This window comes from Idiotropiscis lumnitzeri, chromosome 12, assembly GCF_059441095.1.
Source record: "Idiotropiscis lumnitzeri isolate Australia: NSW breed Sydney's pygmy pipehorse chromosome 12, RoL_Ilum_1.0, whole genome shotgun sequence".
NCBI classification, from domain to species: domain Eukaryota; kingdom Metazoa; phylum Chordata; class Actinopteri; order Syngnathiformes; family Syngnathidae; genus Idiotropiscis; species Idiotropiscis lumnitzeri.
This window is the reverse complement of record NC_142402.1, coordinates 12,630,475-12,655,786: the sequence shown is the minus strand read 5'-3', so window position 1 is coordinate 12,655,786 and position 25,312 is coordinate 12,630,475. Positions and strand designations below refer to the sequence as shown.

At 42.0% G+C, this 25,312-nt stretch overlaps 2 protein-coding genes across 5 annotated transcripts in view; one reads left to right on the top strand and one right to left on the bottom strand.

The window, feature by feature from the left end:
* Positions 1-10,534: 10,534 nt before the first annotated feature.
* LOC148325957 (G protein-coupled receptor 35) lies at positions 10,535-13,424 on the top strand. 3 transcript variants are annotated; one of them, XM_088310997.1, is made up of 4 exons: positions 10,535-10,621; positions 11,318-11,509; positions 11,611-11,804; positions 12,580-13,424. In XM_088310997.1, the coding sequence occupies exons 1-4, from the start codon at positions 10,604-10,606 to the stop codon at positions 12,590-12,592; spliced, it is 417 nt and encodes a 138-aa protein (XP_088167123.1). In that variant the 5' UTR covers positions 10,535-10,603; the 3' UTR covers positions 12,593-13,424. The 3 variants fall into 3 exon arrangements, with proteins under 3 accessions (XP_088167123.1, XP_088167122.1, XP_088167121.1); XM_088310996.1 differs by having other exon boundaries at positions 11,318-11,804; XM_088310995.1 differs by lacking the exon at positions 12,580-13,424 and having other exon boundaries at positions 11,318-12,514.
* Positions 12,892-25,312, bottom strand: part of LOC148325956 (semaphorin-6B-like) — a 35,893-nt gene continuing 23,472 nt past the window's right edge. For both annotated transcript variants that reach the window (XM_088310989.1, XM_088310990.1), the window contains exons 10-18: positions 24,893-24,981; positions 24,575-24,792; positions 23,919-24,050; positions 23,687-23,836; positions 23,368-23,544; positions 22,488-22,628; positions 21,895-21,972; positions 20,983-21,044; positions 12,892-18,296 (exon numbers count right to left, since the gene is read on the bottom strand). In XM_088310989.1, the coding sequence (XP_088167115.1) occupies positions 17,308-18,296; positions 20,983-21,044; positions 21,895-21,972; positions 22,488-22,628; positions 23,368-23,544; positions 23,687-23,836; positions 23,919-24,050; positions 24,575-24,792; positions 24,893-24,981 (2,036 nt within the window). In that variant the 3' untranslated portion in view covers positions 12,892-17,307. The remainder of the gene's footprint in view (positions 18,297-20,982; positions 21,045-21,894; positions 21,973-22,487; positions 22,629-23,367; positions 23,545-23,686; positions 23,837-23,918; positions 24,051-24,574; positions 24,793-24,892; positions 24,982-25,312) is intronic.

The window sequence follows — 25,312 nt, the reverse complement described above, 5'->3', positions numbered from 1 at the left end:
TTAAGAATCAGCGAGTTAATAGTGGTGTTATAAGGTTTTAATTTGCATGGTGCTGTTGATAATAATTTCCGTATTGTAGTGCAGTGAGTCACCAGAGATGGGTAAAGTATAAAAGAATTGTATTCAAATAAAAGTACTGTTACGTGAGAATACTGAATACGACTTAAAGGGAAAAAATATTATTTAAGAGTAAGTAAATATTTAGTGACTATACTACTCAAGTAAGTAACTGGCGAGTAACTAAGAGTAAAATGAACTATCACGCATAGACAATTTACAAAGAAATAGAAAGACATTTAATATAGGGATATGGCAAATTTAAAGATTGTAATTCTAAAGCAATACTATTTAAAAAAAACTTCTAAACACATTTTGAATGCTCACAGCCATTTCCCCAGCGAGGAATCTATTTTTTTTTTTTTTTTTTTGCATTTAGGTGTAGTTGCTCTGCTGGTCTTATTCCACAGAACTTCACATTCTGCATATGCAACCCGAGATGTGTGTTTCTGAGGTTTAAAGTGGAATTCTTGCTGAAATATCAACATTTTTAGGCAGACACAAATGACAGCAAGTGGCATAGCTGTTCTTTGTCGTAGTCCATCAACTTTCAAGCGCATCTATCCTCATTAGCCTTTCTATAATCTTGATTCTCGAATCTTGTAAACCAAATAAATCCCTTTACACAACATAAACTGCTGTGGATTAGGAGTACTGTGTACATTTATAACTGGAGTACACCCGTCTGGCATGTATTGTATAGCAACAAAAGCAAACTTCCAAATACGTGTAACATATCCAATTTTTATTCCGGCCATTTCACACAAATGACTTCTGTCAGCAAAGGAAGGTCAACTAATGTGGGTTTTCCCCCCCAATAATTGCTCAGAGAATATCAATGTATTCTCTATGGAGAAGTTTGAGAATTAACACCCAGTGACCTTGTGGAGTTCGATTCTGCTTGGTTCCTGTTTTGCCTCACTTCTGAATGCGTCACGATGTTTTCAATTAATGGTACAGTGAAGCATTTTGCACAACAGTCGTCATGCACATATGGGTGGTGTAGCACTTCCAGCGCAACAGATAATAATGACTCTTTTTTTTATGCAATCAAGCTCATTGAATTCTAATGTTATGCTATTATAATCATGTGCGTAAGACAGTTGTCCCCCGTGGTGATGAGGAGGTGGGCAATGATAGAGTGATGTGTAGTGGGGGGATTGTGGTGTGTGTGTGGGTGTGTGTATGTTTTATGATGCAATGTTCTGGCAGCAGTGTTATGAAACAGCATGAAGGCAGAGATTACTCAAACTAGGTTAGTAGAGCAGCAGCAATCATGGCTCCTTTCTCTCTCACTCTTTCATACTGACACATGCACGGCAGCAGGCACACGCATTCCCCTTTTAGTTATAATTTTTATCCTTTTACTCCTCATCTTAATTGTCGCGTATTTTCGTTCTCCGACATGTGTGCCAATCACCGCTGCTCGAGCCCGTGCTACATTTTTTTTCTGTTTAACCATTTGCCGTTTTCCCCTTCCTCTCGCAGCTCGCCCCGCGCTCACACCTCCTTTCAAGCCCCTCTGTTCTATGTCTCCCTTGACAACAGCAGTGACACTTTGACCTTAGCGCTTATGTAACCGCTGTGTAGATTGGTTAGACAGCAGGGGAAGGAGAGCAAGAGAGAAAGAGAGATATGGAGGAGGAGGGTGTTGGGGGGGGGGGGGGCTTTAGCAAGGCAGACATTTTGTTCCCCGGTGAGAGAGTAAGGTGAAACAAGTGACAAGGAAGGGGAAGAGCTTAGAGCTGGAATAGCTTTGGGAGGGTGCCAGCAGCTGCATTAACAAGAGGACAGCTCGGATGGGGGAGGATGGTGAAAACACAAACATGAAGGAGTTTTAAAACATGTGACAGCTAACACAGCTAACATATCGGATGAAAATTGAATGGGAGCCAATTCACGGTCGGACAATGTTGGAGTCGGCGTAACAGTTGAGAGCTTCCCGGTTCAAATCATCACTCTGGCCGTTCTTTGTGAAGTTTGCTCCTCCCATATTCTAAAAACATGCATGTTAGGTCAGTTGAATAAAGAGAATGACCGATAGCTTTGAATGGGAGAGTGAATAGAGTATCCCGCTTCTTATCCAAAGTCAGATGGGATAGCTCACAAGTCACTCCGTACAGAATAAGTGGTAGAAAATGAATGACTGAATGGTTAGCACTGCAAATATTATTAACTGATGTTTTTGAAAATGTGGTTGGAACGAAAATGGTTTGTGGGAGAGCCAGATTGAAAGGAGAAACCGGAACAAAAGAAATTCAACAGTACTCAAAAACAACAATGATATAACATACCAGTTTGATTTTAGCTACAAATGAACACAATGAGGAGAAAACAGGACAGAGTACAATTGAATAGGACAAATGCAAACGAGAGGACCATTCAAGAAGTTAACACAAACAGGATTGCTAATACAGATTAAAGAGTGCTCCCAAACAGTTTAATCCTATAGACACGTTTCTATGAAGATTGACTGTACGACTGAACAAAACTGTCACACATGCATATTAGTCAATGTCCAGAGTTGCATTGCAGGTACAATGAGGGTGGGCAGACTGTGTCACACCCATCCAAGAGGAATGTGAGGTCCCAAGTACCCATTCTGGGGTTGCCTGGCTGGGAGGAAACCACCCAACACATACCCGGGGACCATAGAGGTCCGCCAGCCCCACTCGTATGATCTGAGTGGCTCTCATTTTTAGGAAGGTATCTTGCAGGTCAAAGATCAGCACAATTTCTGCTGTAGAGGTGAGAGGATGTGGATTTGGTACAGAGGGCTTCAATGAGTTAATTAGACTTTTAGTACCACCATTATAACGTCGCACTATCTGGGTGTGGATGGCCACATAAATTGGGATGAAAACTGGTAACCATGTGATCCCGTATCTCCCGAGTCATGGTTGGTTATTGGCCGTTTGAGGATTATCATTTGCGAAGGGTGGATTGGCACCCCAAAGAACTGAAAATAAAATCTGTCAAAAGGAAATCCACAATCTGGCCCTCTACCATCAAAGAAGACCTCAACGGTGGATCTGGCAGAAGACGTGGTACCTCAGTAACCCAATGACTGTGGAGGCCGGCGAAGCAGTTCTTCGATCCTGATCGTCTGGCCTCTCCAGTCACTAGATCTAATTGGTGGGGTGTCAAGATCATTGATTCTTGAGGTGCAACAAGAACTCCACAGTAATCAAACCTTCCGAGAAGTTCTACTTGGTCCGACTTGAATAAATCCCCCTCAAATTACCATAATTTATGACACCACGTCTGGAGACATAATAAACAGAAATACACTTTACCACTACTGAGCGAGTGTCGGACGACCTAGCTTCTCTTGAAAAGTCCGACTTGAAAATGGCGTCGCAAGTGTATCTGCAATTAAATCCAAACTTTCCCCTCCTTCGGCCATTGTGGTTTAAAAAAAATCAAGAATATATTTCAGATTTTCGAACGGTCGCCAGTTATGACTTTCTGGTGTGTTGATTCAAAATAGCGCTGCCCCTTCAAAAGTGAGTATCCAATCACAAGACGCGTTCATCACCTTCAATGTAAGGCCAGCGAGAAGGCCTGACTGTCATCCACTCTTGACCTGATTGGCTATCGCAACTGTCCATCAACGGTAAAAGCCCCCTTGAGACACAGAACAGACGCTCGCACGATTGTATCTGAAGGCCTCGTGGTATCATGAAATCTGCCTGGCAACACGAGCTCGCTGAATTCTGATTGGATAAAAACTCTAACCTAAAAATTCAACGCTCGGATATAATATGATATCGATGTGAAGAATATGATCATGAATTCTTGATTATGTTGAAGGCCTGAAGGCCTTGACCACCTGCCACTGGATTAACTCAATTTCATGGACCAAATATTTCAGTTGTAAACGTCAGTGTCACTGTCTCTGATAGTTTTGAAGTCAACAGAGAGTGGTACGTGCTGCAAAGCTCATTTTAAAACACCTTGGTTCAGCTCATCAGAACATCACAGCAGCAGTTTAGCTATCGTGCAAACCGTCTTGTTTTTGCCGTAGGTGTCTCTTGCCTCAGATCAAAGCTGGCGCAGCCTTGTGACTCTGCAGAATCAAATTTAAAAGCCTCGCTCACATCAAAGCGTCTTTGTGGGGATGACTGTTGCATTGTAACTGATTGGCTGCACATGATTTCAGATGGGGGCCCCATGGCCAATCTCCTTGCCTTAGTCGCATCAACTCTGTGCATTCCTGTCTAGCTTCTCCCACGCTGTGCCGCAAAGCTTTCACATGCACGGATATGTTGGGGGTTATTAAAAGCGCATCTATTGAAGACAAAATTGATAGTTATACTTATTTTGTGTGGCGCTCGCATTCGCAAAAGCTCACACTTGCATGTAAACAGGGACCGGACTGTGTCGCATTCTGTCAGAGTCCGTTTTACTCTGTGTTGTAATCCTGATATTTGCCATTTTCTAAATCTGCTTCTTTTCTCCTCTCTGACGGTGCTGTAAACTATTAAACCCTCCCCTTTCCTGCCTGCAGCCATGGTTGGTTCAGCTGCGGCTGTGGTCTTTGCCCCGTCACTAGGTCAGTGTGTCATCCATCACTCGCCACACCTCTGTTTTATTTGGCCTTTCTTTTAGACCTTTTATAAGTCATTGTGCTCATCAATTTCACACGCTTACCACACATTGTTTCTTCTCCACAATCATTTTTAAAAAAATTATAAGCTTCACTTGCAGTGTACAGCTTCAGTGTGAGATAAAGCCTGTATTGTATAAATAGAAATGAAGTTCAGGCGCAGGTCAATAGGTACAGATTATCTCATTGAGCAAATACACTCCCACCCCGAAGAAGATGGATTGCTGGGAGAAGAGCAAACATACAAGTATATTTTTATATTGTCCTTGACCTGATTTTACGCAGCACGGTTTAGATGTTGAGCCATGTTTTCAGATACTTTTCTCCATTTTGATTTGCCTCTGGTTATCAAATTTCCTCCGTCACATTGGTTTCAGTTAAAATCCCTTTAAAGTGCATATAAATATCACCACAGAGAGGAGTGTTTTTAACAACCTTGACGAATTTGATCGATTTAAAAAAAAAAAAAAAAAACTCCAACTCCAATCTCTCTCCACTCTTAAATGCTGTGGATATGGACAAAAACATGCTCGTTTATCTTTTGTATGCCTGCACATAAATGCAAAAATGTCTTCATATGTATTTTTTCACGCCACAACAACGAGGCGCTCTAAAGCAGCCGCACCGTACTGAAACACTGTTCTATACGTTGGCTGACATACCGGACTTTGTTTTTCTCCCATTTTTCGCTCTGCCTTTCTCTGTGTGACGTTTGTCGCACGAGTGAAAATGGGAAAATGCAATTTTGGACTCACTGCATAGCTAGCTAACCGTGCGTCACAATTGTGTCGAATTTCGTATCCCTACACATCACAAAAAAATGTATTCTTTTTTTTCATGTCACAACAACGAGGCGCTCTAAAGCGGCCGCACCAGAATATATGCAGGCTCTCATACCAGACTTGTTTATTCTCCTCTTCTTTGCTCTTGGGCCTTTAGTAGGCATAGCTAGCTAGCTGCGCCTCGCAATTGTGCCGGTTAACTGCTAATGAGAACGAAGGCGCTTAAGTTCTTATAAAATAGGTGCGGGACAACTCATACTGGATAACAAAGTGCGTCACTAGGCTCCCTTTAAGCCACACCCCAAAAAATCTGAAACGGCGAAAAACGGTTTAATGCTATAACAACGTAGTTTGCAGTTTTTATCTCCAAACATGAATAATATTTTTATAAACAATCTCGGAATTGCCTTTACAGGGTCGTAAATGAACATTTTCTTCACCAGCGTTTAAATGAAGTGCACTCGTGATGACATACTCTATTGTAAATCCCTTCTCAAAGCCATGATCCTCTTTTTGTTCCGTGCATTATGATTCATGCAGGCAGTGTTGCACGCATTTACATTTCATACAATATCCCCAGACATGTCACGACAAACACGGTCATCAAGGTATTTCTTCCTTTGTCACTCGGTCCATCTCTTGTTTTGTACCTTTTCCACTCTCACATTCACTTGAATAGCAGGACGGCGGCGAGGGTTGACAGAGTCTCGAAAGTAGGTAATACATTCATTTCAAATGAGATGACTACCTGCTCACAATGCACATATGTGAGTTCAAGCTGTTTTTCCTGTGTGTACACAAGCTCAGATGCAAATATATGCCATGCAAATAACTGCGTAAAAGGAGGTTTCCACGGCAACGGGACTGTTTTCATCCCTGGTGTGATTCACTGTGCTTTGCTATGTGAACCTGACCCAGTTACACCCTGTAGTGAGTGTGATCCCCCCCCCCTTGTGCGCATTAACGCTGTTGTGATATTTGTTTGTATTTTGTATCCAAGGCCATCAAGTGTAGTGAGGTGGAAACAAGAAGTCCAGTATCTTGCATATTTCCCTCAAGGAAATTCTTTCAGCTTCCTTCATGTTTAGCCCAATGACCTACATCCTTTGGAGCCTTTCTGTGCCGGTGCGCCGTTTCTGCTGGTCAACCAAACACTCCTTATCACATTTCTTTTATCCACCCTCATTACTCTCTTGACTCTCTACGTCATTTTAATTTCCTTCGGGGCCAGAGTAGTATGTTTGTTTAAGCCTCTGCAGCCCCACATTATCTAATCATGGAAGACTGGAGGTACTGAGTGAGTCTTTTGAAACGATGACGCTGAATTCATGTATGAATCACCAGTTTAAAAACCGCATGCACTTCTCTATACATTTGAGTTTCAGTCAAGCTTGTGCTTTGTCAGGTTAATCGCATTCACCACCCACAGCTTAATTCGTCATTGGAGAAATCTTGCACGCATCAACCCAGATTTGGTGTTAATCAACACAGAAACACTGCATTTGAGAATCAGGCATGGGCGAGATTTGATTAAGCCAGTTCCTGTGCAACAGCCCAGATGACTCATAGCAGCGCAGGCCTTCGCAGAGACATCTAGCGTTGGCACTGAGATACCACAGGACGGCCTTATGTAATAGTTGGAGTTTGCTCTAGATCGTGCATATTGTATGACTCTCAGCCCTTTTTGATCAGAGGACTGCAGAGACACATGACAAGTCACAAGCTGTTAAGCAGCTGAAAACTGCGGATGAATGCAGTCCATTTGTTTTTGTTTTGCCCTCGTACAATGAAAAGGCTGTACGGTAGAGTTTCATGCTACAATGTACATTAGTATGCCCAATATATTCACTTCTAAGTCAACTTTTGATCTTTTGGGCTATAATAAAAGCACTAACGATATGATCCTTGCATGTCAAGATCAAGTGGCAAGTCATGATACTAATATCAGCGCACATTTAAAGTGACTTTATCAAAATGGATTTTTTGCCGATTGAAGGTCCCAGATTGGTAAACATTCTGAAATCTACCATTGGATGAAATAATGAAATTTTTGAATGGAAATATAGCTGACTCATCTAACTTCAGTACTAAAAAACAGGTCTTTGTCGAGTGGACGCCTGCTGATGGTAACGAGACAGAAAGAAATGGTCTGAGCGGAAAGTCTGCATTGCGTCACAACGGGAAAAAGAGAGCGAGGGGGTGGTCAGGGGCTCTGGGAGGGGACAGATGGGTGTGTCTTCACTGACCTAGTTACAGCAGTAGAACTCCCGCCCTCCAAGCCAGCCTCCCCCTCCCGCCTCATCCACGGTCCCTGCCTGACTTGGTGACGTGTAAAGGGCACTTTCAAACCTTACAGACAGCCAGGAATGGAAGTCAGGCAGAGGCAGATAGATGGGGGCAAACTGAGATGAGTGGACGGATGCAACACAATTAAGGTCGACTGAGACAAGCAGACAAATATATCCACAATGATATACAACATCTGCACAAGAGATGGGAAATATCTTTACACAAACAGGAAGAGCCTCCGGTGGCTTTCAGCAAATTAATAACAACAGGCTGCATTTGTAATATTAAATCCGCCCCCTTCCCCCTACATGCATCCTGTGGAATATTAGATTTTTTTTTCTTCTTATGGGGGGGTGGAAATCACATCTTTGCAGCGTAAAGCAGCTTTTAATAAAATCAGAAATGCCATAACTGCACAAGTACTGGCTATGATTACTCATAAGCATGATCTAATCTCATATTTCCTCTGCTTCTTATAGAGCAAAGTTTGAATTTCATGGCCATTGCAATGTGGATTGTAGTGTCGACGGGGTTAAGCAAGCAGAATTAACGACAAATTTTACTTCATGGTATATTTTACCTCCCGGCTACTCACTGTTTGAATAACTTTGTGACCTCTCTGCCTTCAAATTTAAGTTGAAGAAATACAGACAGAGAAGGGCGGAAGGGTTAAGTATTGTAAACATTCCTAATATACAACATTCAAATTAAAGGGGGAGTTTGCAATAATAAAAACAAAACAGTTTTTGTTCACCAACCCGACAGTAGTACATAACTGATATGATGGACATTGGAGTTGCCTTTCAGAAGTCGAGAGACCTCAGGCAGCTGCGAGTATTCACGAGCGACATGGAATTAGCAATATTTTTACTAAACGGGTGAATCACCTCTTTCGGATTTTTAAGCGATTGTACATTCCAAAAAAAGGAATTTAAGCAGATAATATTCAGTGTTATAGTAACACTGGGGCCATTTTGAGTAAATCATGCTACTTATGTAACAGCCATGGCTAATGTTAGCTTGATTAGCGTACTGTTGCTGCCTTAGTATTGCTGGCGCGTCTATTTTATTGAAGCTGGCTCAATGCGTTCTTTTTTCATTTGAGAATCGCGTTCATAAACATTAAGCGCATCGCTTTTGTCAAAGACTCGAGATTTGGGCGTGGGGATTAGTGAAGTGAGGCTATGTTAAAAATCTTGCGAGCAGTTTTAACACTGCAAACTTGCCTTTTAAAGGGCAACTAATTTCTGCAAAACTTTCTGTTCGGTCATCTGTTTTTGTCTCATGTATTCTGAAATATTCCGTCTTGACTGCCAAAGACCTTTCCCTGGATTTTTTTTCCTTCAGTCTCCAAATTTCCACCTTCGCCATTCTTGTGGGCCTCGCTCACTAGGCTAGCAATCTTTTCCTCCCTTTGCGAAACAACAAGCATTTTCATGTTGAAGAACTTTATTACCACTTGTGCTTTGGTTCAGATATCACCTCTTACTACACCGGCATTGTTCTTCTTCAAAGTATTTATCATGCCTTTCTTCATCTGTGGCTTCAGGCGCTAAGCAGGTTGACTTCGGTACATCAAACAATCAATCCACTTGTCCTCATTTTGGGTCATGGCTGAGAAAGAGCCTTTCCCCAGCTGACTGAATGCAATGTCCTGACTCTGTGCCATACTGCCATATACATATATTCTCCAACAAAAATATTTTGCCCGGCATATGAGAGTCATCTTGTCAGTGACTGAACCACAATGAGAAGCGACACATGCTTCGGGGGAGACAAGCGCTTTTGCGATTTGTGTTGACACACTGACATACAATTCCAGAGGAAAATATTCATTTTCAAATCGTCTGTTGTGTTTTTTTCCCTTCCCTGTGAAAAGAACCAATTGCTGACCCAGATTTCCTCACAATCAAGCTTTTCAGAAAGGGAGAAAGCTTTTTTAGACTTTGTCCTTTATGACGCACCTTTTATTTACTTTATTGGACCTATTCTTTGATGTGTAGTATTTATTTAGACATGCAATAAAAACATAAAATCTATTAACCATCAGACGCACCCAAGATAAATAATCTTTGATTGCATTGCATCCACCGCAGGGGTCCAAAGTCCATCCCATTGGCCATTTGCACCCGCTGCCTCCACCCCCCTTTTTCTCTTTTTTTTTTTTTTTTTTTATGGGGGTAGTGGCATTTACTGAAAATAACATTACAACCCGCCCGCAATGCTTTTAAAATAGTTGTCAAGATAAGCCCACATAGCCAATCATCTTTTATTGGAGAGATACACACCCCCTAAAATGCGCCTTTGTTGGTTAATGACATTATTCATTACCAACAAAACATTCCTGCACACATGAGGCAGATGTCACAACCATTCCTGGGTCCTACATTAAGCAATTTTGGGTGGTGGCCCATTTGGGCCACAACGCGCCATGTTGTCTTGGCTTTCCCGGAACTGGCACTGGCCTTGAACATTCATGATATAATACCATAAGTTTCAATGATTGTTTCATGCTTAATGTCATTATATTTCAAGCTTTTGAGAAAATATTACTTCTATGTAGTTACCTTTTTTTTGCACGGTATGCTTTTGTTGCCGTATAAAATGTAAGTGAATAATGAACATTAAATCATCGATGAAAACTTGTACCAGCCCAGTTGGGCCAGCGTCAGTATACTTGGAGTGACCCGGGATAATGTCGTAGTTGCCCCGGGTCACTGCCGTTGTGGTCGGTACCTAGTGGCCAATGCAGGCCTTCTTCCTTGTCAACATTCATCAAAGAAGAAGAAGGAAACAAGTCATTGTGGCAGCGCTTCAGATCACTCATTTTTGAGGCGTTGACACATTGTGCTGCAGCGGCATTAAAATGAATTCAGCTAATGTGGTAAGGCTAATTTTTGATTGGTTGAATAATGAAATGAAATCATTGAGACTCTTGCACGTATTTAGAGGTCTTGCTTGTATTACGGTGCTTTTCTTCACTAGATAAAACGGGAAATATAATGTAGCGACACCATTATCAAGTCTATGTAACTGCCACACGGTCACGCGATTTGCGTTTGAATTTCTATTGGGATAGCTCTGTGTGTCGCTGTGCAGAGGTGTCATCTGTACTCTCACTTTAAAAGTACAGAGACTTGTGTAAAAAGCCTCATCATTACTGCTCCCCGAAATAGGTTTCTCCTTGTCACTGCTGTCCCTTTTTGTTTTTTCTTGCTTTATAAATCTTCCGAGAGCTCAGTCACTCCATCAGTCAAGATCTCAACTCTAGCTTGACTGTGCCACTCTATTTTTGTCTTGAAGTTGACTAATTTGGCAAAATAAGAAATCAAAAGTCCAGATTTGGATCCAATATTATAAAATCAAAGTAAAAAGTCAGAAAAATAAATTCTAAAGTTAAGTATATGTATCTGAAATTGCATTGATGTAAATTAATTAATTAATTAATTAATTAAAATATTTGTACTTTCTTACTTTCCACGACAGCCACCATTTTAATCATACACTTTAATCTGACCAATGTTTTTGTATTGTATGCCACTTCCACTTCCCTTTAATAATTTTCTTCACTGTTTTACAGACAAGCGTGTGCAGCATGGCCAATTCGACCTGTACAGTGGACAGCCTTCTGGGCTTTGCTTACAGCCTCGTGTTTGTCCTGGGCTTTCTTGTCAATACTGCGGCCCTGCGTGCTTTCGTCATGCGACAGGACGCCTGGACAGACACGCACATCTACATGTTCAACCTGGTTATTGCCGACTCTGCCCTCATCGTCTGTATCCCCTTTCGGATTTACAATTCTTTCTTCTGCCTAGACAAGACTCTGTTGTGCACCTTTCTTATTTACATCCATTTCATCAACATGTACTCCAGCATCATGACTACGACGGCCATCAGTGTCCACCGCTACCTTGCTGTCAGGTTCCCATTGCGGGTGAGGTCCTGGAGAAGGAAGAAGGAGACGGCCTTTGCCGTGTGCTTACTCATTTGGGTCTCTCTGCTGACCGTCGCGACTGTATTCCGAGAGGAGAATTACCCTCGCAAACTGTGGACGTGCTTCGAAAGATGTAAAGATCAACGTTTGCATTTCAAATTTGTCGGCATTCTGATATTTTTCGGCTTTGTCGCTCCTCTTGCGATCGTAGTGTTTTGTTCAAGTCAGATTATCTGTATTTTGTTAAAGACAGATGGCGCGACATCACCGCTCCAGAGAAGCATTGTTGGCATAGTAACAGCAAACATGGTCGTGTTCATTGTCTGCTACACACCGATCCATGTTAGCTTTCTTGTGAACTATTTCAACTATCCGCCTGCAAACTGGATGTCGGTTTACCTCCCCGGGCATGCGTTTTTACGTGTTTCCGAGTGGATTTCCTCCACAAACTGCTGCCTAGATTCACTTAGCTATTATTTCTTATTGAAAAAGGTGTATCCATCAGTCAGTGAATGAAGAATAAATGAAGAAATTTAACAGTTAGCTTGCTGGATTGAAAGTGGAGTATCTAGATGTAAAGTAACCTCAGAAGGATATTTTTGAGCAGCATCAATGCCACCATAGGTTGATGTCATTTATCATCTGTCTCTTTGGTAAAAGTCATTAAGTGGCAGTTTCAAAGTTGGCATCAGTTTGGTGGGTGTGTGTTGCCCATAGTTAGGACCAGAAGTGAAACTACCATACTTAGAGTTTGTGACCTTCATATAAGAGTAGCTTTAATTTAAGATGCTTCCTAAAAATATGGTATTTTCCATTAAAGAATCTTAGGGTAATTTTTCCGAAGTAATGTTTCCATGATTAAACGTTTTTTTTTTTTCTCACTCTCTCTTGGGTTTGTGGTTATACAGGATCTGCGCATGAATGCATCCCATCACGAAGTCCCCCGCCCCCCCCCCCCCTAACTATGTGCACTTAATGCATTGGCCCCCAAGGGAGACCCTGTCTGAAATTTCTACAATAAGGCCCAATGTGCTCAGACAGCATCTAGCCCCCTCTTGCGGTGGAGAAGGTAACTGCAGACTCCAGTAAAGTGTGTTTTTGTTCCCTTGATAAGATACAATGCTCATTACTATCGTCACATTTGTTTCAAAATGTCAAGATGTGCAATTAGAAGCCTGGGTTTGTATTTAAAGAGGTGTGCATTCATCACCAAATGCAACTTATTAGCAGTAAATGATATATTTACATTTAATAGCAGTACTCCAAAGATTGATGGTTATTATCACAGAAGTATTTTAACAACTGCAAAAAACTCAGAAGGCAGGCAAATGGCTCAGTTCTGGCTGAGATCAGGCCGGCATCTCTACTTTTAACAACAGGAAAGGGCTGAAGTCAGCGTTCAGCCAAAGTCACATAAATACTTTACATACATCTTATTCACAGCATTGGCACAGAAAAAAAATTACAAATAAAACCCTCACAATTAAACCACACCTCTCTGTCTTGGGAAAGAACCCTTTGCCCCCAAACCCAACAGTGTACCTACAAGGTGATGATTTACATTATTTACAAATGTTACAGATCTGGAATTGAAAAAATAAAAAATAAAATAAATAAAATAAAAAGTCATTGTGCTTATTTAGTACTGCACAGCATAATGCCAATAAAAACATTTTCTCCCCCGGCTCGGGATGCTAACAAATATATTTAAAATTGTTCAGTCTGGCAGTTGATAGGCAAACAGAGTGAGACGTTTGTCAACCACTAGACTTAAAAAAAAAAAAAAAAAAGAAAGAAAAGACAAGTATGTCACAAAAAGAGACATGCCATGGTCCCTCACGGCCTTTCAGTCCGTCTACATTTCGTATCCACAGTTTGTGTCATGTTCATAGCATGAGTAATGACAAATGGACCAAGTGTCTGTATACATATTTACAGTACAATACAGTTACCGTACGACCTGTAAGCAATGTTGCTTGCATCGCTGCGGATGCACACCAACAGCACAAGCTCACAAGTAACAGAAAAAAAAACATTCAGCATGTAAGGTCAAAGGCATATATCTCATGTAGCATACTGCAATAAGTACAATTTGAGTCAGCAGCTGGTGCACTGCTCACTAAAATGGACATCATGGCACTTTAACACAATTTTTTTTTTTGCTTTTGTAAACAGGCAACGGTAAAACAGAAAAGGATTTTGGCACACAGATGAACTGAAATGACACGAGCAAGTTGGTAAATCTGCGGTGGAATATACAGCCTGCTAAAAATCTTCCTGTCTCAAAGTTTACAGCACTGCTAAAGAAAAATGTTCATAAATAAAGGGAACACTGAACTGATCCATTCCAGATCTCACTGAAATGATTACATAGTGTAATTTGTTGAAAACAAAATTGAATGATGTAACCCCAGACCATGAACCTTCTGAAAACTGGGTTGAGAATCCGACTCAAAATCCTAAATGGAAAAATATGATCACCGGGTCATCCCACTTTTAGTAAATTTCCTCCAGACAACCGAAAATGTGGCTGTGCGGTGTTTATGTCTGGGCATGTTCCTGATGAGATGACGGATGATTTCCTCTGGGGTTTCTCTACCAGGAAGTTCCTGGACAGTCTGTGGTAAAAAGTGAATATTGCGATATTGAACGTTATGTCTTCAACGTGCTCGATTGGAATCAAGCGTAGGGAACGGGTGGGAGAGGCAGAATTGCCATTGACACTTAATCAGGTTCGTTTATTTGGCTTCCACTTCTACTGCGGTGCTGGCCTGTCTCTTGGTATCGCCTCCATGCTCTTGACACGGCATATTGATGTGGCACCAGAGACTAGTTGCACCACTCCAACTACTTCTGTGGGCTGCATGTACTACCTCATGCTACCACTAGTCGTGTGGAAAAAAAAAAGCAGCACCTCTTGAAGCCTCGTCTTCCGACTTATTTGTCACATTTGCACGACAGCTGTCGAGATGATCAAGTGTTCCTCTTATTTATTGATTTATTTTTTTAAAGTAGTGTATTCCGTCAACAGCATCTTAAGTAAGGGGCCGGTAAAATAAATGAAAACCTTCCGATTCAATCCAAACTGGAAATTGTAGACTTGAGGTGGGGTTTATTATGGCTGTACTTAACAAACAGGCAGGGGAGTATTCTCTAGTTTACATTCATAGTAATAATGACAGGATTTTATTGTTTACATTCAAGCTCTAACTGAACCTTACTATGTACACGTGCGTATAAACCATATTATCGGTGCACGCATGGAGGTCACCCAAAGTCGATCGGCTTTAACAAAGCATTCTTATTACAGCTTTTGCTTATCTCTTGTCTTCATCTTTTTTTTTGGTACCGCATCCGTCTCAGCGCTGCGCTGATATAAATGCTGACTCTTTCATTGGACTCGACACTTTGATGGTATAGAATTTATGGCCCCATTTGCCTGCTGGGGGCATTTCCATTACCCCTGTTGGCATTGGCGTTTCCATCACTGCCTCTGTAACTGTCACTTTGTTCTGCATCACGTCTGTGAGACCTTGACCCTCTGTGGGCTTTCCAGGGAAATTCTTCCCCATTAGAGCTGGACTGTGTTCAATAATGTGGCATGAATGAATATGTCATGTACGAAAAAAGGCAAGGCATTCCCAATTACATCAATGACACTTTTGTTCTAGTCTGGTGTTCTGCTGGGTCCTGTGTTCTGGTGCAAACCTTTCCAGACATCCTTGTGGAATTATTGGTCATTAAGTAGTACAGGAGCGGAGGGGATGAAAAGAGCAATGGGCGACGGAGATGCCGACAACATCATTACACAGAGCATGCGGTTGGCAGGAATAGTGCTGACATTTCAGTCCTGCTCGCCTCTCTCCAAAGAGTTATGATCCTGCATCGCTATGAGACACGGCGAACCATTGGAGGCATTCAACACACATGCCGTGCCGCCCGTAAACATGGAACGCTATATAACCACAGTCACGACTTTAATGTATAAGTGTAGCAAAAGAGGAAGCAGATGCAGCTTCTCATTTGGCTTCCTGTTTATAGTCAACAACAACTTCAGTTTTTGACTTTTGATGAGTCACCCGAAGCTTAGCATGTTCGGGCGAGCTGTACAATGCAAAATGCCCATTTGGCACTCATACTAACCCGTGGGGGGAACAAAAAAATGCAATGGTACTGATTAGACGTGGGCATTATAATCGCTAATAATCGAACAATGACCCAAAGTTGAGCGACATTTGCGTATATCTCCGTATAACACAACTTCTTAGGGCAGCATTATTCTGATCAATATTAAGAGAACATTAAGAGAGAAATTGTCCATTCCCTTGAAAAAAAATGAAATGTTGAAGCATAACATTATGAAAAAGTATTGAGACAACTTGCCATTATTAAGCGCAGCTGAAAGAAATTTTGGAGTTTGTCTGCATTTTGCAGCAGAAGCTGCTTAGCAACGAATCTGTGGCATGCCTTTTTGATTCTTCATTTGTGCCAGTGGTCGGTTGTCAACTCATTCTCTGCTGGACGAAAAACTATCAGATCACATTTACATTTCCAAACTTCATTCTAATATTTCTTACATGAAATTGTGTTCATTCCTTCGCAAAAGTCAATTCACATCATTTTGTACATTTGTTCTTGACGGTACTTCTTTCTGTACTCGTGGCTCTTTTGTTGCAATGTCAACCTAATATGCTCAAGGGTTTCAGAATCAATAGTGCTGGCCCATGGAAGCTACATTATATTAGCAAAAGCCCGTTTCCTAAACTCATCGGATTTGAGAATTTATCAGCGTTTTTCCCATCCTCCGATTAGTTGTCAGAGCAACCTTGTTATCGGCAAGTTCGCAAAACAATAATTTATTTCATAATTTGCATCGCTGTTGAAATACAAAGTCTTTTATCTGATCTCATTTATTAAATTAAATTGAGTTTTAATTACGTACGAGGCACAATTGCGTGCTTTTAAATATAATTTTTTTGTCCCATTGATATTTCCTCGAGTTGCGACATGATGGTGGCGCTATTAAGGGGTGGATTAAATACCCAAATTCCAAATGCTCAGTCCCCCCACTGATTTGTGCACTGCGGCGCAGTCAAAGCCAACCTAAAACTGTAAACACAAAGTTGGAAATACAGTCCAAAATGTGTGCGGTACAACGACAAATTGATCGATTCAGGGAATAACTTATAATGACGTACGTCCCAAGACCTTTGTCCGTTTAATGTTGCTGTGAGGCAAATAGCATCCCAGTGTTTGTTAGTTTGCTTCCCATGCATGCACAGCAGCCCCTAAGTGCCGTCCTTCCTTTCTTCCTTTCTTTCTTGTGCCCTCTGCCTGCAGACTTGGAGAGTGTTTGGCAGGCGAGGCAGCTCTGCAATGCAGACACAGCAACAACCTCCGTTCCTCTGACCAATTAGTGCGAGCCAGCAAAAGATTGGCAGGCGCAGTTGCCAGTCGTAACTAAAGCCTCGCCATTGGGGTAACGGACGATGGGGAGAGGGGGTCGCCTGAGACAGAGGGATTGAATGACAATGAAGAAAAAAAAAAATCCAGAGATGAAAGGGTGGGGGCATCGGATCAGGCTCAAGACAAGTCGAAGGAAAGGTGCCCATGTTTGCCCTTTATTTCCTCAGTAGTCACTGACCAGCTTGAGTCCTGTCATTGCAGTTCTTCTTACTCATCAGCTGGCTGAGGTCCATCAGCTCCCCCAGCTCACCCCGCTCCAAAGCCCCCCTCAGGAGGGCCCGAGTGAGCGCGGGGGTGTGGTGTTGGGACATGTATGTCTGACCGCTGGGGGCAGGCATTGCGGGAGGGGGCAAGGGGACGGGCACCACCATGGCGTGACTACTGAGGATGTAGCCTTCCGGGGCCGGCCAGCGCAAAGGCAGAGGCTCGCCGCACTCCGCCGGAGCGCTGGGGGCCGAGACCACCCTCCGACGTTCAGGCGAGTCCTGGGGCGTCATGGGGTACACGTATTCCCCGGCGGACTTCCTCAAGGGGGCTTTGGGCGTCCCCTTTCCTCCTTTCTCCTGCCTGCTCAAGCAAACGTAGTGCTGTCGGGGGGTGTCACTCCCTCGGCCCTCGCAGCCGTGCCGACTGCCTCCCCCCTGTTGGAACAGTCTGGTTGTCAGATAAACTGAGGGGGGTATTCGACAGGGGGAGCCCAAACCCACGGAGCCTCCCCCCAAGTAGGTCTGGCTGGTGTCCCACCCTCCGGAGTTGGAGTCAGACAGGCGCAGGCCTCTTCGCTTCTGTTGGGGTGTGTGCTCCGGGGTGGGGAGGAAACCGGGGTCAAGCTCCCCGGATTTCACCCATCCGTTGGGCATCACAAAGAGGGTCTCCCCGGCCTGAGTGCAGGTGCGCTCTCCGCCTCCCTGCCGCGTCACACTGAGCACAGAGCCTCCCATTCCACCGGCGTTACTTAATAGACCTCTGTCACGCCGCTGGATGGACGACTGAGTGGTGTTGCCATGGCGACGGTTAGTAGGCTTGTGGGCCATGATCCAGCAGACTGCTAGGCCCGAGAGCGCCGCCCCAATGGTGAACGCCGACACTGCAGAGGCCACCAGGAGATTGAGGGAGACGAGGCTCTCGGGTTCAATGAGGAGACTCTGCTGCAAGATACCTAAAGCAGACGAAATATTTCTTAGCGTGACAAATATAAGGCGGTATTTGCCAACGTTTATTGAGCCAAAAGACAAATTTGACATAAAAAACAAAAATAAATAAAGCCACACACACTTTTTTGCTGTCTTGATAAATTTTCATTGAGTGATGCAAGCATATATATATATATATATATATATATACATATATGTGTGTGTGCGTGGGGGTGTGTGTGGGGGTGGGGGTGTGGGGGTGTGTGTGTGTGTGTATACTCGAAGGTTCCTCATGACCATGAACAGGATACACAATAGAAAATAGATGGATGAGTATACCCAGCTACGAGTCTGTTACATCTACACAGGGAGTGATTTTTCTTTTCATTTTGTAGCCGCTGAGCATTACTTTACCATCAGAAATCAATACCTCTATTGCAAACTACCATTAGGTTTCATTGTAGAACTATTCGGAGTGATGATGTACATAACACAATAACTTCACTCCAGTGTGGCCTTGGGGCTCTGCAGGCTCAAAATGTTTTGAAGACGCCTGCACTTGTCATCATGTGCTGAGACCGATGCAGCACACAGACTCCTATTTTTCTTCTCTCCACTCTTCATTCTTTCCATTGTGCAGCTTAGTCAGAGATTCTCTCCATACAACATACCATGACTTCAGTGTTTCCACCCAGCTCTAATCACTCCCATCTGCACCAACTGCAGTACATAACTTTGTCTCTAGCTCAGGAGTCACTGTGCTATCAGTTTCACGCAGTGGGGAAAATGCTGAAGCCCACCTATCAGATTGAAATGAAATGAATATGCTGAAAGCTCGACAGAAGCTCCTTTAAACTTTTGAGTTCTGACCTAATGGCATTACACGTTACACCCCAGCACCCCCCAGCTAAAAAAAAAGGTAAAATGCCTAATCCTCTGTTGAAAAGGGTTTCTAGTTTCCATTGAGTGAATTCCAGAGCAAAGCTGGATAAGATGTTACAGTGACATGGGAGTCCCTTGACAGAAGTAAAAACAGTCTCCTATTTTAAATTCAATCCCGCTTTTAGATTCTGGAAAGAAAGCGCAAAGGTTTGCATGCCGACAGGCTTCACATTGATGTTGTTCCTCCTTGTGCGGTCTTGTGTTGGCAGCTACATCTCTTTCACATCTTCCCTAATTAAACTGTCACACTGGGACAATTCTGACCCATAGCAAGTCAGACTAAACTAAAAAACAAACGACAAAAAAGAAAAGAAAAGTAATCCCACTTGTGCACACCAATCAGCTTTGACAAATACATCACAAACGTCAACAACTGTTGTCAAGGTTGAATGGATCTTCCTGAGCAGCGAGTGAAAGTTGTATAATACACATTACATTGTGCATGTCATGATTTGAATTACAAAAACATGTCATGAATACTTTCACGCCACAATTCCCAAAGAAAAAAGCGGCGTAGAACGCAATGAGCGATGAAGCCACTAGGCGGAGACTTCCATCAAACATATAAAAACCGCGCCTTGAGCGTGTTAGCCCGTTGGTGGGATACGTCAGTGTGTTCGCCATAATGGATGTGGCAAATATGTCCGGAAATGCACGTCAATGGCCTGAATATTGGAGCGAGCCTCACTACAAAATGGGCAGAGTTAATGCCTCCCATCTCACCTCAATATAATGCAACGCTGTTACACTGATAACAAATACATTATTATTATAAAACATTTGACAACACTTAGTTTATACTAACCATATCCTGGTTGTTTTTTCTCTCCCTAAATTAACACCACTATTTGGGTCAAAACCGCCAATATAACTATTAGGTGCCTTTGGTGTCCTCATCAGAAGAAGTATTATAATAAGTGAGCAACACATTTGCACACATACCAGAACATTACTATTTTTTTTCATTGAATTTATGTGGTTTCGGCTTCTCCAACACAGTGCTTTCTTAGGTCTTTGTACTGATTTGAAATAATTTTTTAATATCATATTAATTTGTACCGCATTTACCCGGGGCAGCTAGCCTGTTCTTATGGGATAACAGCCCCACGGATATTTTCTGTGACTTTATGACCATTTTTTTTTACCTTCAATTGAGGTTGAAACAGTGGCGAATTGTAACATTAACATTTATTTTATGTTTGAAAACTTTCATCAAATGTGTGTAGTTTCATGTTGTTGTAAAATAAATGTCTAAGAGCCCGAGTTAAAATGACTTAAAAGGAAATCTAAAAGCGGCGGTTGAAGAAGAAAACAAAGAGCGACGGTGCAGCTCAGCCTTAGCATGGGTCGTGTTGTGGAATGGTACATGGTATGTAATCAATTCATAATATGTCCCCTTTAATCTAGTCTGTAAATATTCCGAAGTTAGCTTGTTAGAATAGAAAATGTTTTGTTTAACAAGTCCTCTCTATCAAAATGAAATTGCAACCGATATAAAAACCTTACAGAAATTCTAAATGCATTTATTAAACAAGTCACAATTAGCTTGCTAACTAAATTATGTTACAAAAAATATACAACATGTCAGCAAGTCAAGGTTATTATAATGAATGAAATCCATGATAACTAACACAAAAAATAAAACAAAAATATTAAAAAATGAAATAAAAACAAGCGTTAAAAAACTACTAAAACTGCATTTAATGTTTATGAAATCAACTAAAAGTAACTAATTACAGAGGAGAAATGAGTCATGCTGCTGTCACCTACCATCACAGTCTCCTAAATGAGAGGTGGTGTTTCCATATTCTACATCTTGTTGAAAAGGAAGCCTGTAATCATGGAAAAAATCACACATAAAATACATAATAGCAGAGTAATCCTCTGCATTTCACAAGAGATCTAACAAAACCCCTGCACCGTCCTGCAGAATAAGTCACATAATCTTTGGTAACAGAATGCGAAAACAAACATGATATGATTTATTATAATACTGTGTACATCTGCTCTAAAGTGGAATTTTTGGGGGGAATAATCAATGAAACTGCTTTCACCACATATTGATAGGTCACTCGTTGTAATAGGAGATGCTGTTGATGCTTGTATTGATTTCTCCTCAGCTCCCTGCCCAGAAGGAGGTCATATATGTCACGGTCAGCTAAGCATGTAGTGACGGAAGAGTTTTCAGAACATTGAATGATGCGATTTATTTTTTATTTTTCGCTGCAAGCGCTGAAACCTGCAGAATAATATTTGAATAAATTGTTTTTTTCCAGCGAGACTAAAACAAGCAAATTTTGCATGGAACCATTCAGAGTATTCAAACACCCGCATGAATTTCAATGTACCATAACTAAACAAACACCTCATGCAGGTTCTTTAGAACAAGGAACACAAAAGTTAATTGTAATTAAATTTCATGTATTTGTTGAGCGGTTAGAGAGGTAGATTTATGCACCAATCAAAATTCATGTTTTTGTCACGCTATGGGATCAATTCATTAAAGCACTTCACAAGTACATAAATTTACTCTTTGCATAATTCTTCATTTTTCGCTCTCCTTATAAATGTGTCGGACTAGGAAATATTTTTCCAAATTTTCACAGCTTTGCACAGCCTGTGCCGATCAACAGGCCTGCATATCAAAATATGTTTTTGTGCATTCATGTGTGATCCCCTCACCTGGTTCCCGGTCTAAGAAAGGAGCAGGTGCTACCTCTGGTCCAGCCACAGTATGGGTCCCTGGAGGCAAGGCAACTTCTGCGTGCAAACACATAATCTAAAATGTAACAATGGTGATCACATTCTGCTTACTCCCCATGGATATCCAGGGAAAATGGACCAAAACACAAAAGTTGCAAACACAGTTATAAAGGTAACAATGTAGCAGTTAATCAGCTTGGCTATACACTTCTCAAATGTCAAACATGACCCAATTGATTTAAAGGTTAGACAACACACGTGGGATTTATTTAGTTGTTGTGAAAAGTTGAGCCATCATTGTTTTTCTTGTTTTGTCTCGCATTTATAAATATTGAAATTAAATACACTGTGTGTGAATTAGGTACGTAGTATGTGATGTTATGATGGATGTCTTCGGTGGTGAATGATACAGTTTACAAATTGTATCACATACAAGCCGTTTTTTTTTTTTTTATTGACTTGTGAGCAAAAATTTACATTAGGTTTGATGTAAAAGAGTGACCGGTGAACTCTTCTGAGCTTTTGAAACTATGAAAAAAAAAAAAAAACAACAGAAAAAGTGTTCTGCTTACTTCATACAACGGGAGTACAGGTGGCAACGGGATGTGGGAATACGGACCAGGCAGGACGGAAAGGCCAGCAGCAGAGTGTGGCTGGTGCGGTCCAATGTCAAAGACAAGAGCTGGCGAGCCTGGGGTGAATCCTCACCACATCTATGTGACACACATGAGAGCGAGGAAATGAAAACATCATCATTTGGAGACGAAAACAAATCATGTGCGTCGGTAGAATGTTGTTCTTTTTGTTGTTGTTTTTTTTGTAGTTGACTATAATACGTCAAGTCGATGAAATGACACGTAAAGCAACACAAGTGCTGGTGCATGTTAGTGCGTGCTGTACGACAAATAAAATTCTCTTTTGCACACAGTTTTTGTCCACGCATTATTGGACATAACATTTTTGCGACAAAGGTGGAGTTTTTGTCGAATGCCGTTGTCTTACTGGTAGGAATATTTTAAAACTAGCGATGAAAGGACTAGCTGAAGTTAGCAACTTGATGTTGTCATACCGCAGCCATTCAAAATTCATTTCACAATAGTGTGACTTACTATTTTCCTTGACTTCTGATATCTAAACCAATACTGTATATCAATTTGCAACAATTATAATATTTTTATAGTCTCAAACTCATAACAGGCTCCTCAGGGAAACTGCAACTTCAACATGGCCGACAACAAAAATGTATTTGAAACCCCCTAAAGTCTATCGAAAAGTGTATTTAAGCTTGAAGTGGTGAATATAATGATGCAGCTGGGAGTAGCAGATCTTATTAAGAAGTGGTGAAGCCTCTGTTTCGAAAATAGAAGCGATCCATGAGATGTGATGGAGCACTACGCCAGGAGGCGTCATCGATCGGATATCAAGGACAAAAATCTCTTTACTCCAACTCACCTCTCCGGGTTGAAACCCTCTACCTCCTCCAAGAACACACTGCTGTGGGACATTGAATCCCCATTGGGAATCATTAGAAACTTGAGAATTGTCCCTCGGGTCGAGCCCAGGAATAAAACTGTGCGGTTCCTGTAGGGTCCGGCTTCAGTGTCCACCACCATAGCTGTCAGCTGGTACCTGCAAAGACAAATCGAGTGTGAAAACACATTTACTCTAAGCGGTTCAATAAAATCCATTTCCTTCCCCCCTGTGCCATTTTAAAGCTTTAATTTTTCAGGACATAAAAGTTCTTTAACTAGAAAACATTCCGTCACAGTACCGGCCCATGGTCTTGACCACCCAGGGTCTGTGCCCCAGCAATGGTATTGTCTCATCCATGAGAGGGTGGGTTTTCACAAAGTTTAACACCTCGTCCGGAAGCGTGGTGGAGGAGCTGAATCGGGATCCTTGGACTGCACATCCTCCAGGTCTGGGAAAAGAAAGAAAGAATGCAGGACGAATATATATTCAAGTGCCAATCTGCTCGTACTCCAGTTGTTGCATAAGCATACCTGGGTTTCGGGACTGCTTCTTCTGGCACCGGAGTCCAGATGGACTCTGGGGATTTCTGTTCCTTGAAGCGTCCCTCGAAGGCGTGAGCGAGCTGCTGCATGTCAAATACACACACGGCAGAACCGGGGATGCTGTCGGATACAGAGGAAAGAATGCATGATAAGAGATGGAAAAGTAGTGCGGTGGTGGCTTTTACATTTGCTACTTGGGGCTTCAGTGGGCACACACTGAACTGAGTCCACCTCTTAATACCACCACCATCATGTCACAATTAAAGACACCATCATTTTTTTTCCCAAGAAGAAATTTCTGATTCTGAACTAGTTTTGACTCAATTGTATTCTCAAAGTGCTTGTCCTGTCTACACAAGGGTTAACATTTTCCCTTGACATACATCACATGGAGCAGTTCAGAATCAATATTCACCTAATAACTTGGAATTCTTAAAAAGTATCGATGAGTGGAGATCGCTACGAACAGTCAAAGTTGGCTGTAACATGTTTTGTTCTGACCAACCAATCGGGATGGAAAAATTAAACATGAGGACAAATTGGAAATGTGAAAACTGTGCCATCACTAATGGCGTTTACAGTGTTTCCTACAAAAGTACTGCAGTAGTACGTTAGGTTTAGGTGTATTATGGGTGTCTTATTACCTATTAGGGGGTGTGGAGAAAAGGCCCAAGATAACGTCACGCCCCTGCATGTGAATGATGCCACTCGTGGCGTGGAGGAGGTTGAAGTAGAAGTGCGAGTCTCCCGGGACGGAGCAATTGAGCCGAGCCTTCAGGAAGGTGGTCCACTGTTTCTCGAGGACACGCTGGGAGCCGCCGAGGTCGGATTTACACACACGAGCCACACGGGACACCATTACCTGGAATAACAGCGCAACACGGTCCAATTGGGAGACATTTGGATAAATAGAGAGATGCTTCAATAATGCAACTGGGAAGATACATGAAAAGTGGAACAACCTTTTCTAGATGGTGAAACTCCATGGCCATTTCTCTGAAGAAGAAATAAATGTGAGACCCCCACTCCATGGCGCTGACAAAGTAGGGCTCTACATGGGAATATTAGCAGAAAAAGACAATATGAGGCAATCACACACAGTCAGTCACATCAGGACATGCGGCCTCTGTCCCGCATTGAATATTCATATCATATTTGATGAGTCATTATGGACAAAAGAATGGATATTAGTCATCATTTATTCATCCAAACACTGGTGCAGATTTGACCTGCTGGAGACTTGTTTTCCCAGCTGTATAAAATCAGGCTCGACCGAGGTGTTATTAGGGCTGTGAACCCAAAGAGTCCAATAATTAATCTGTCTATGCCTGCCCCACTTAAAAATAATAACGTGGAAAGCACATCATTTTGACATTGTTGAA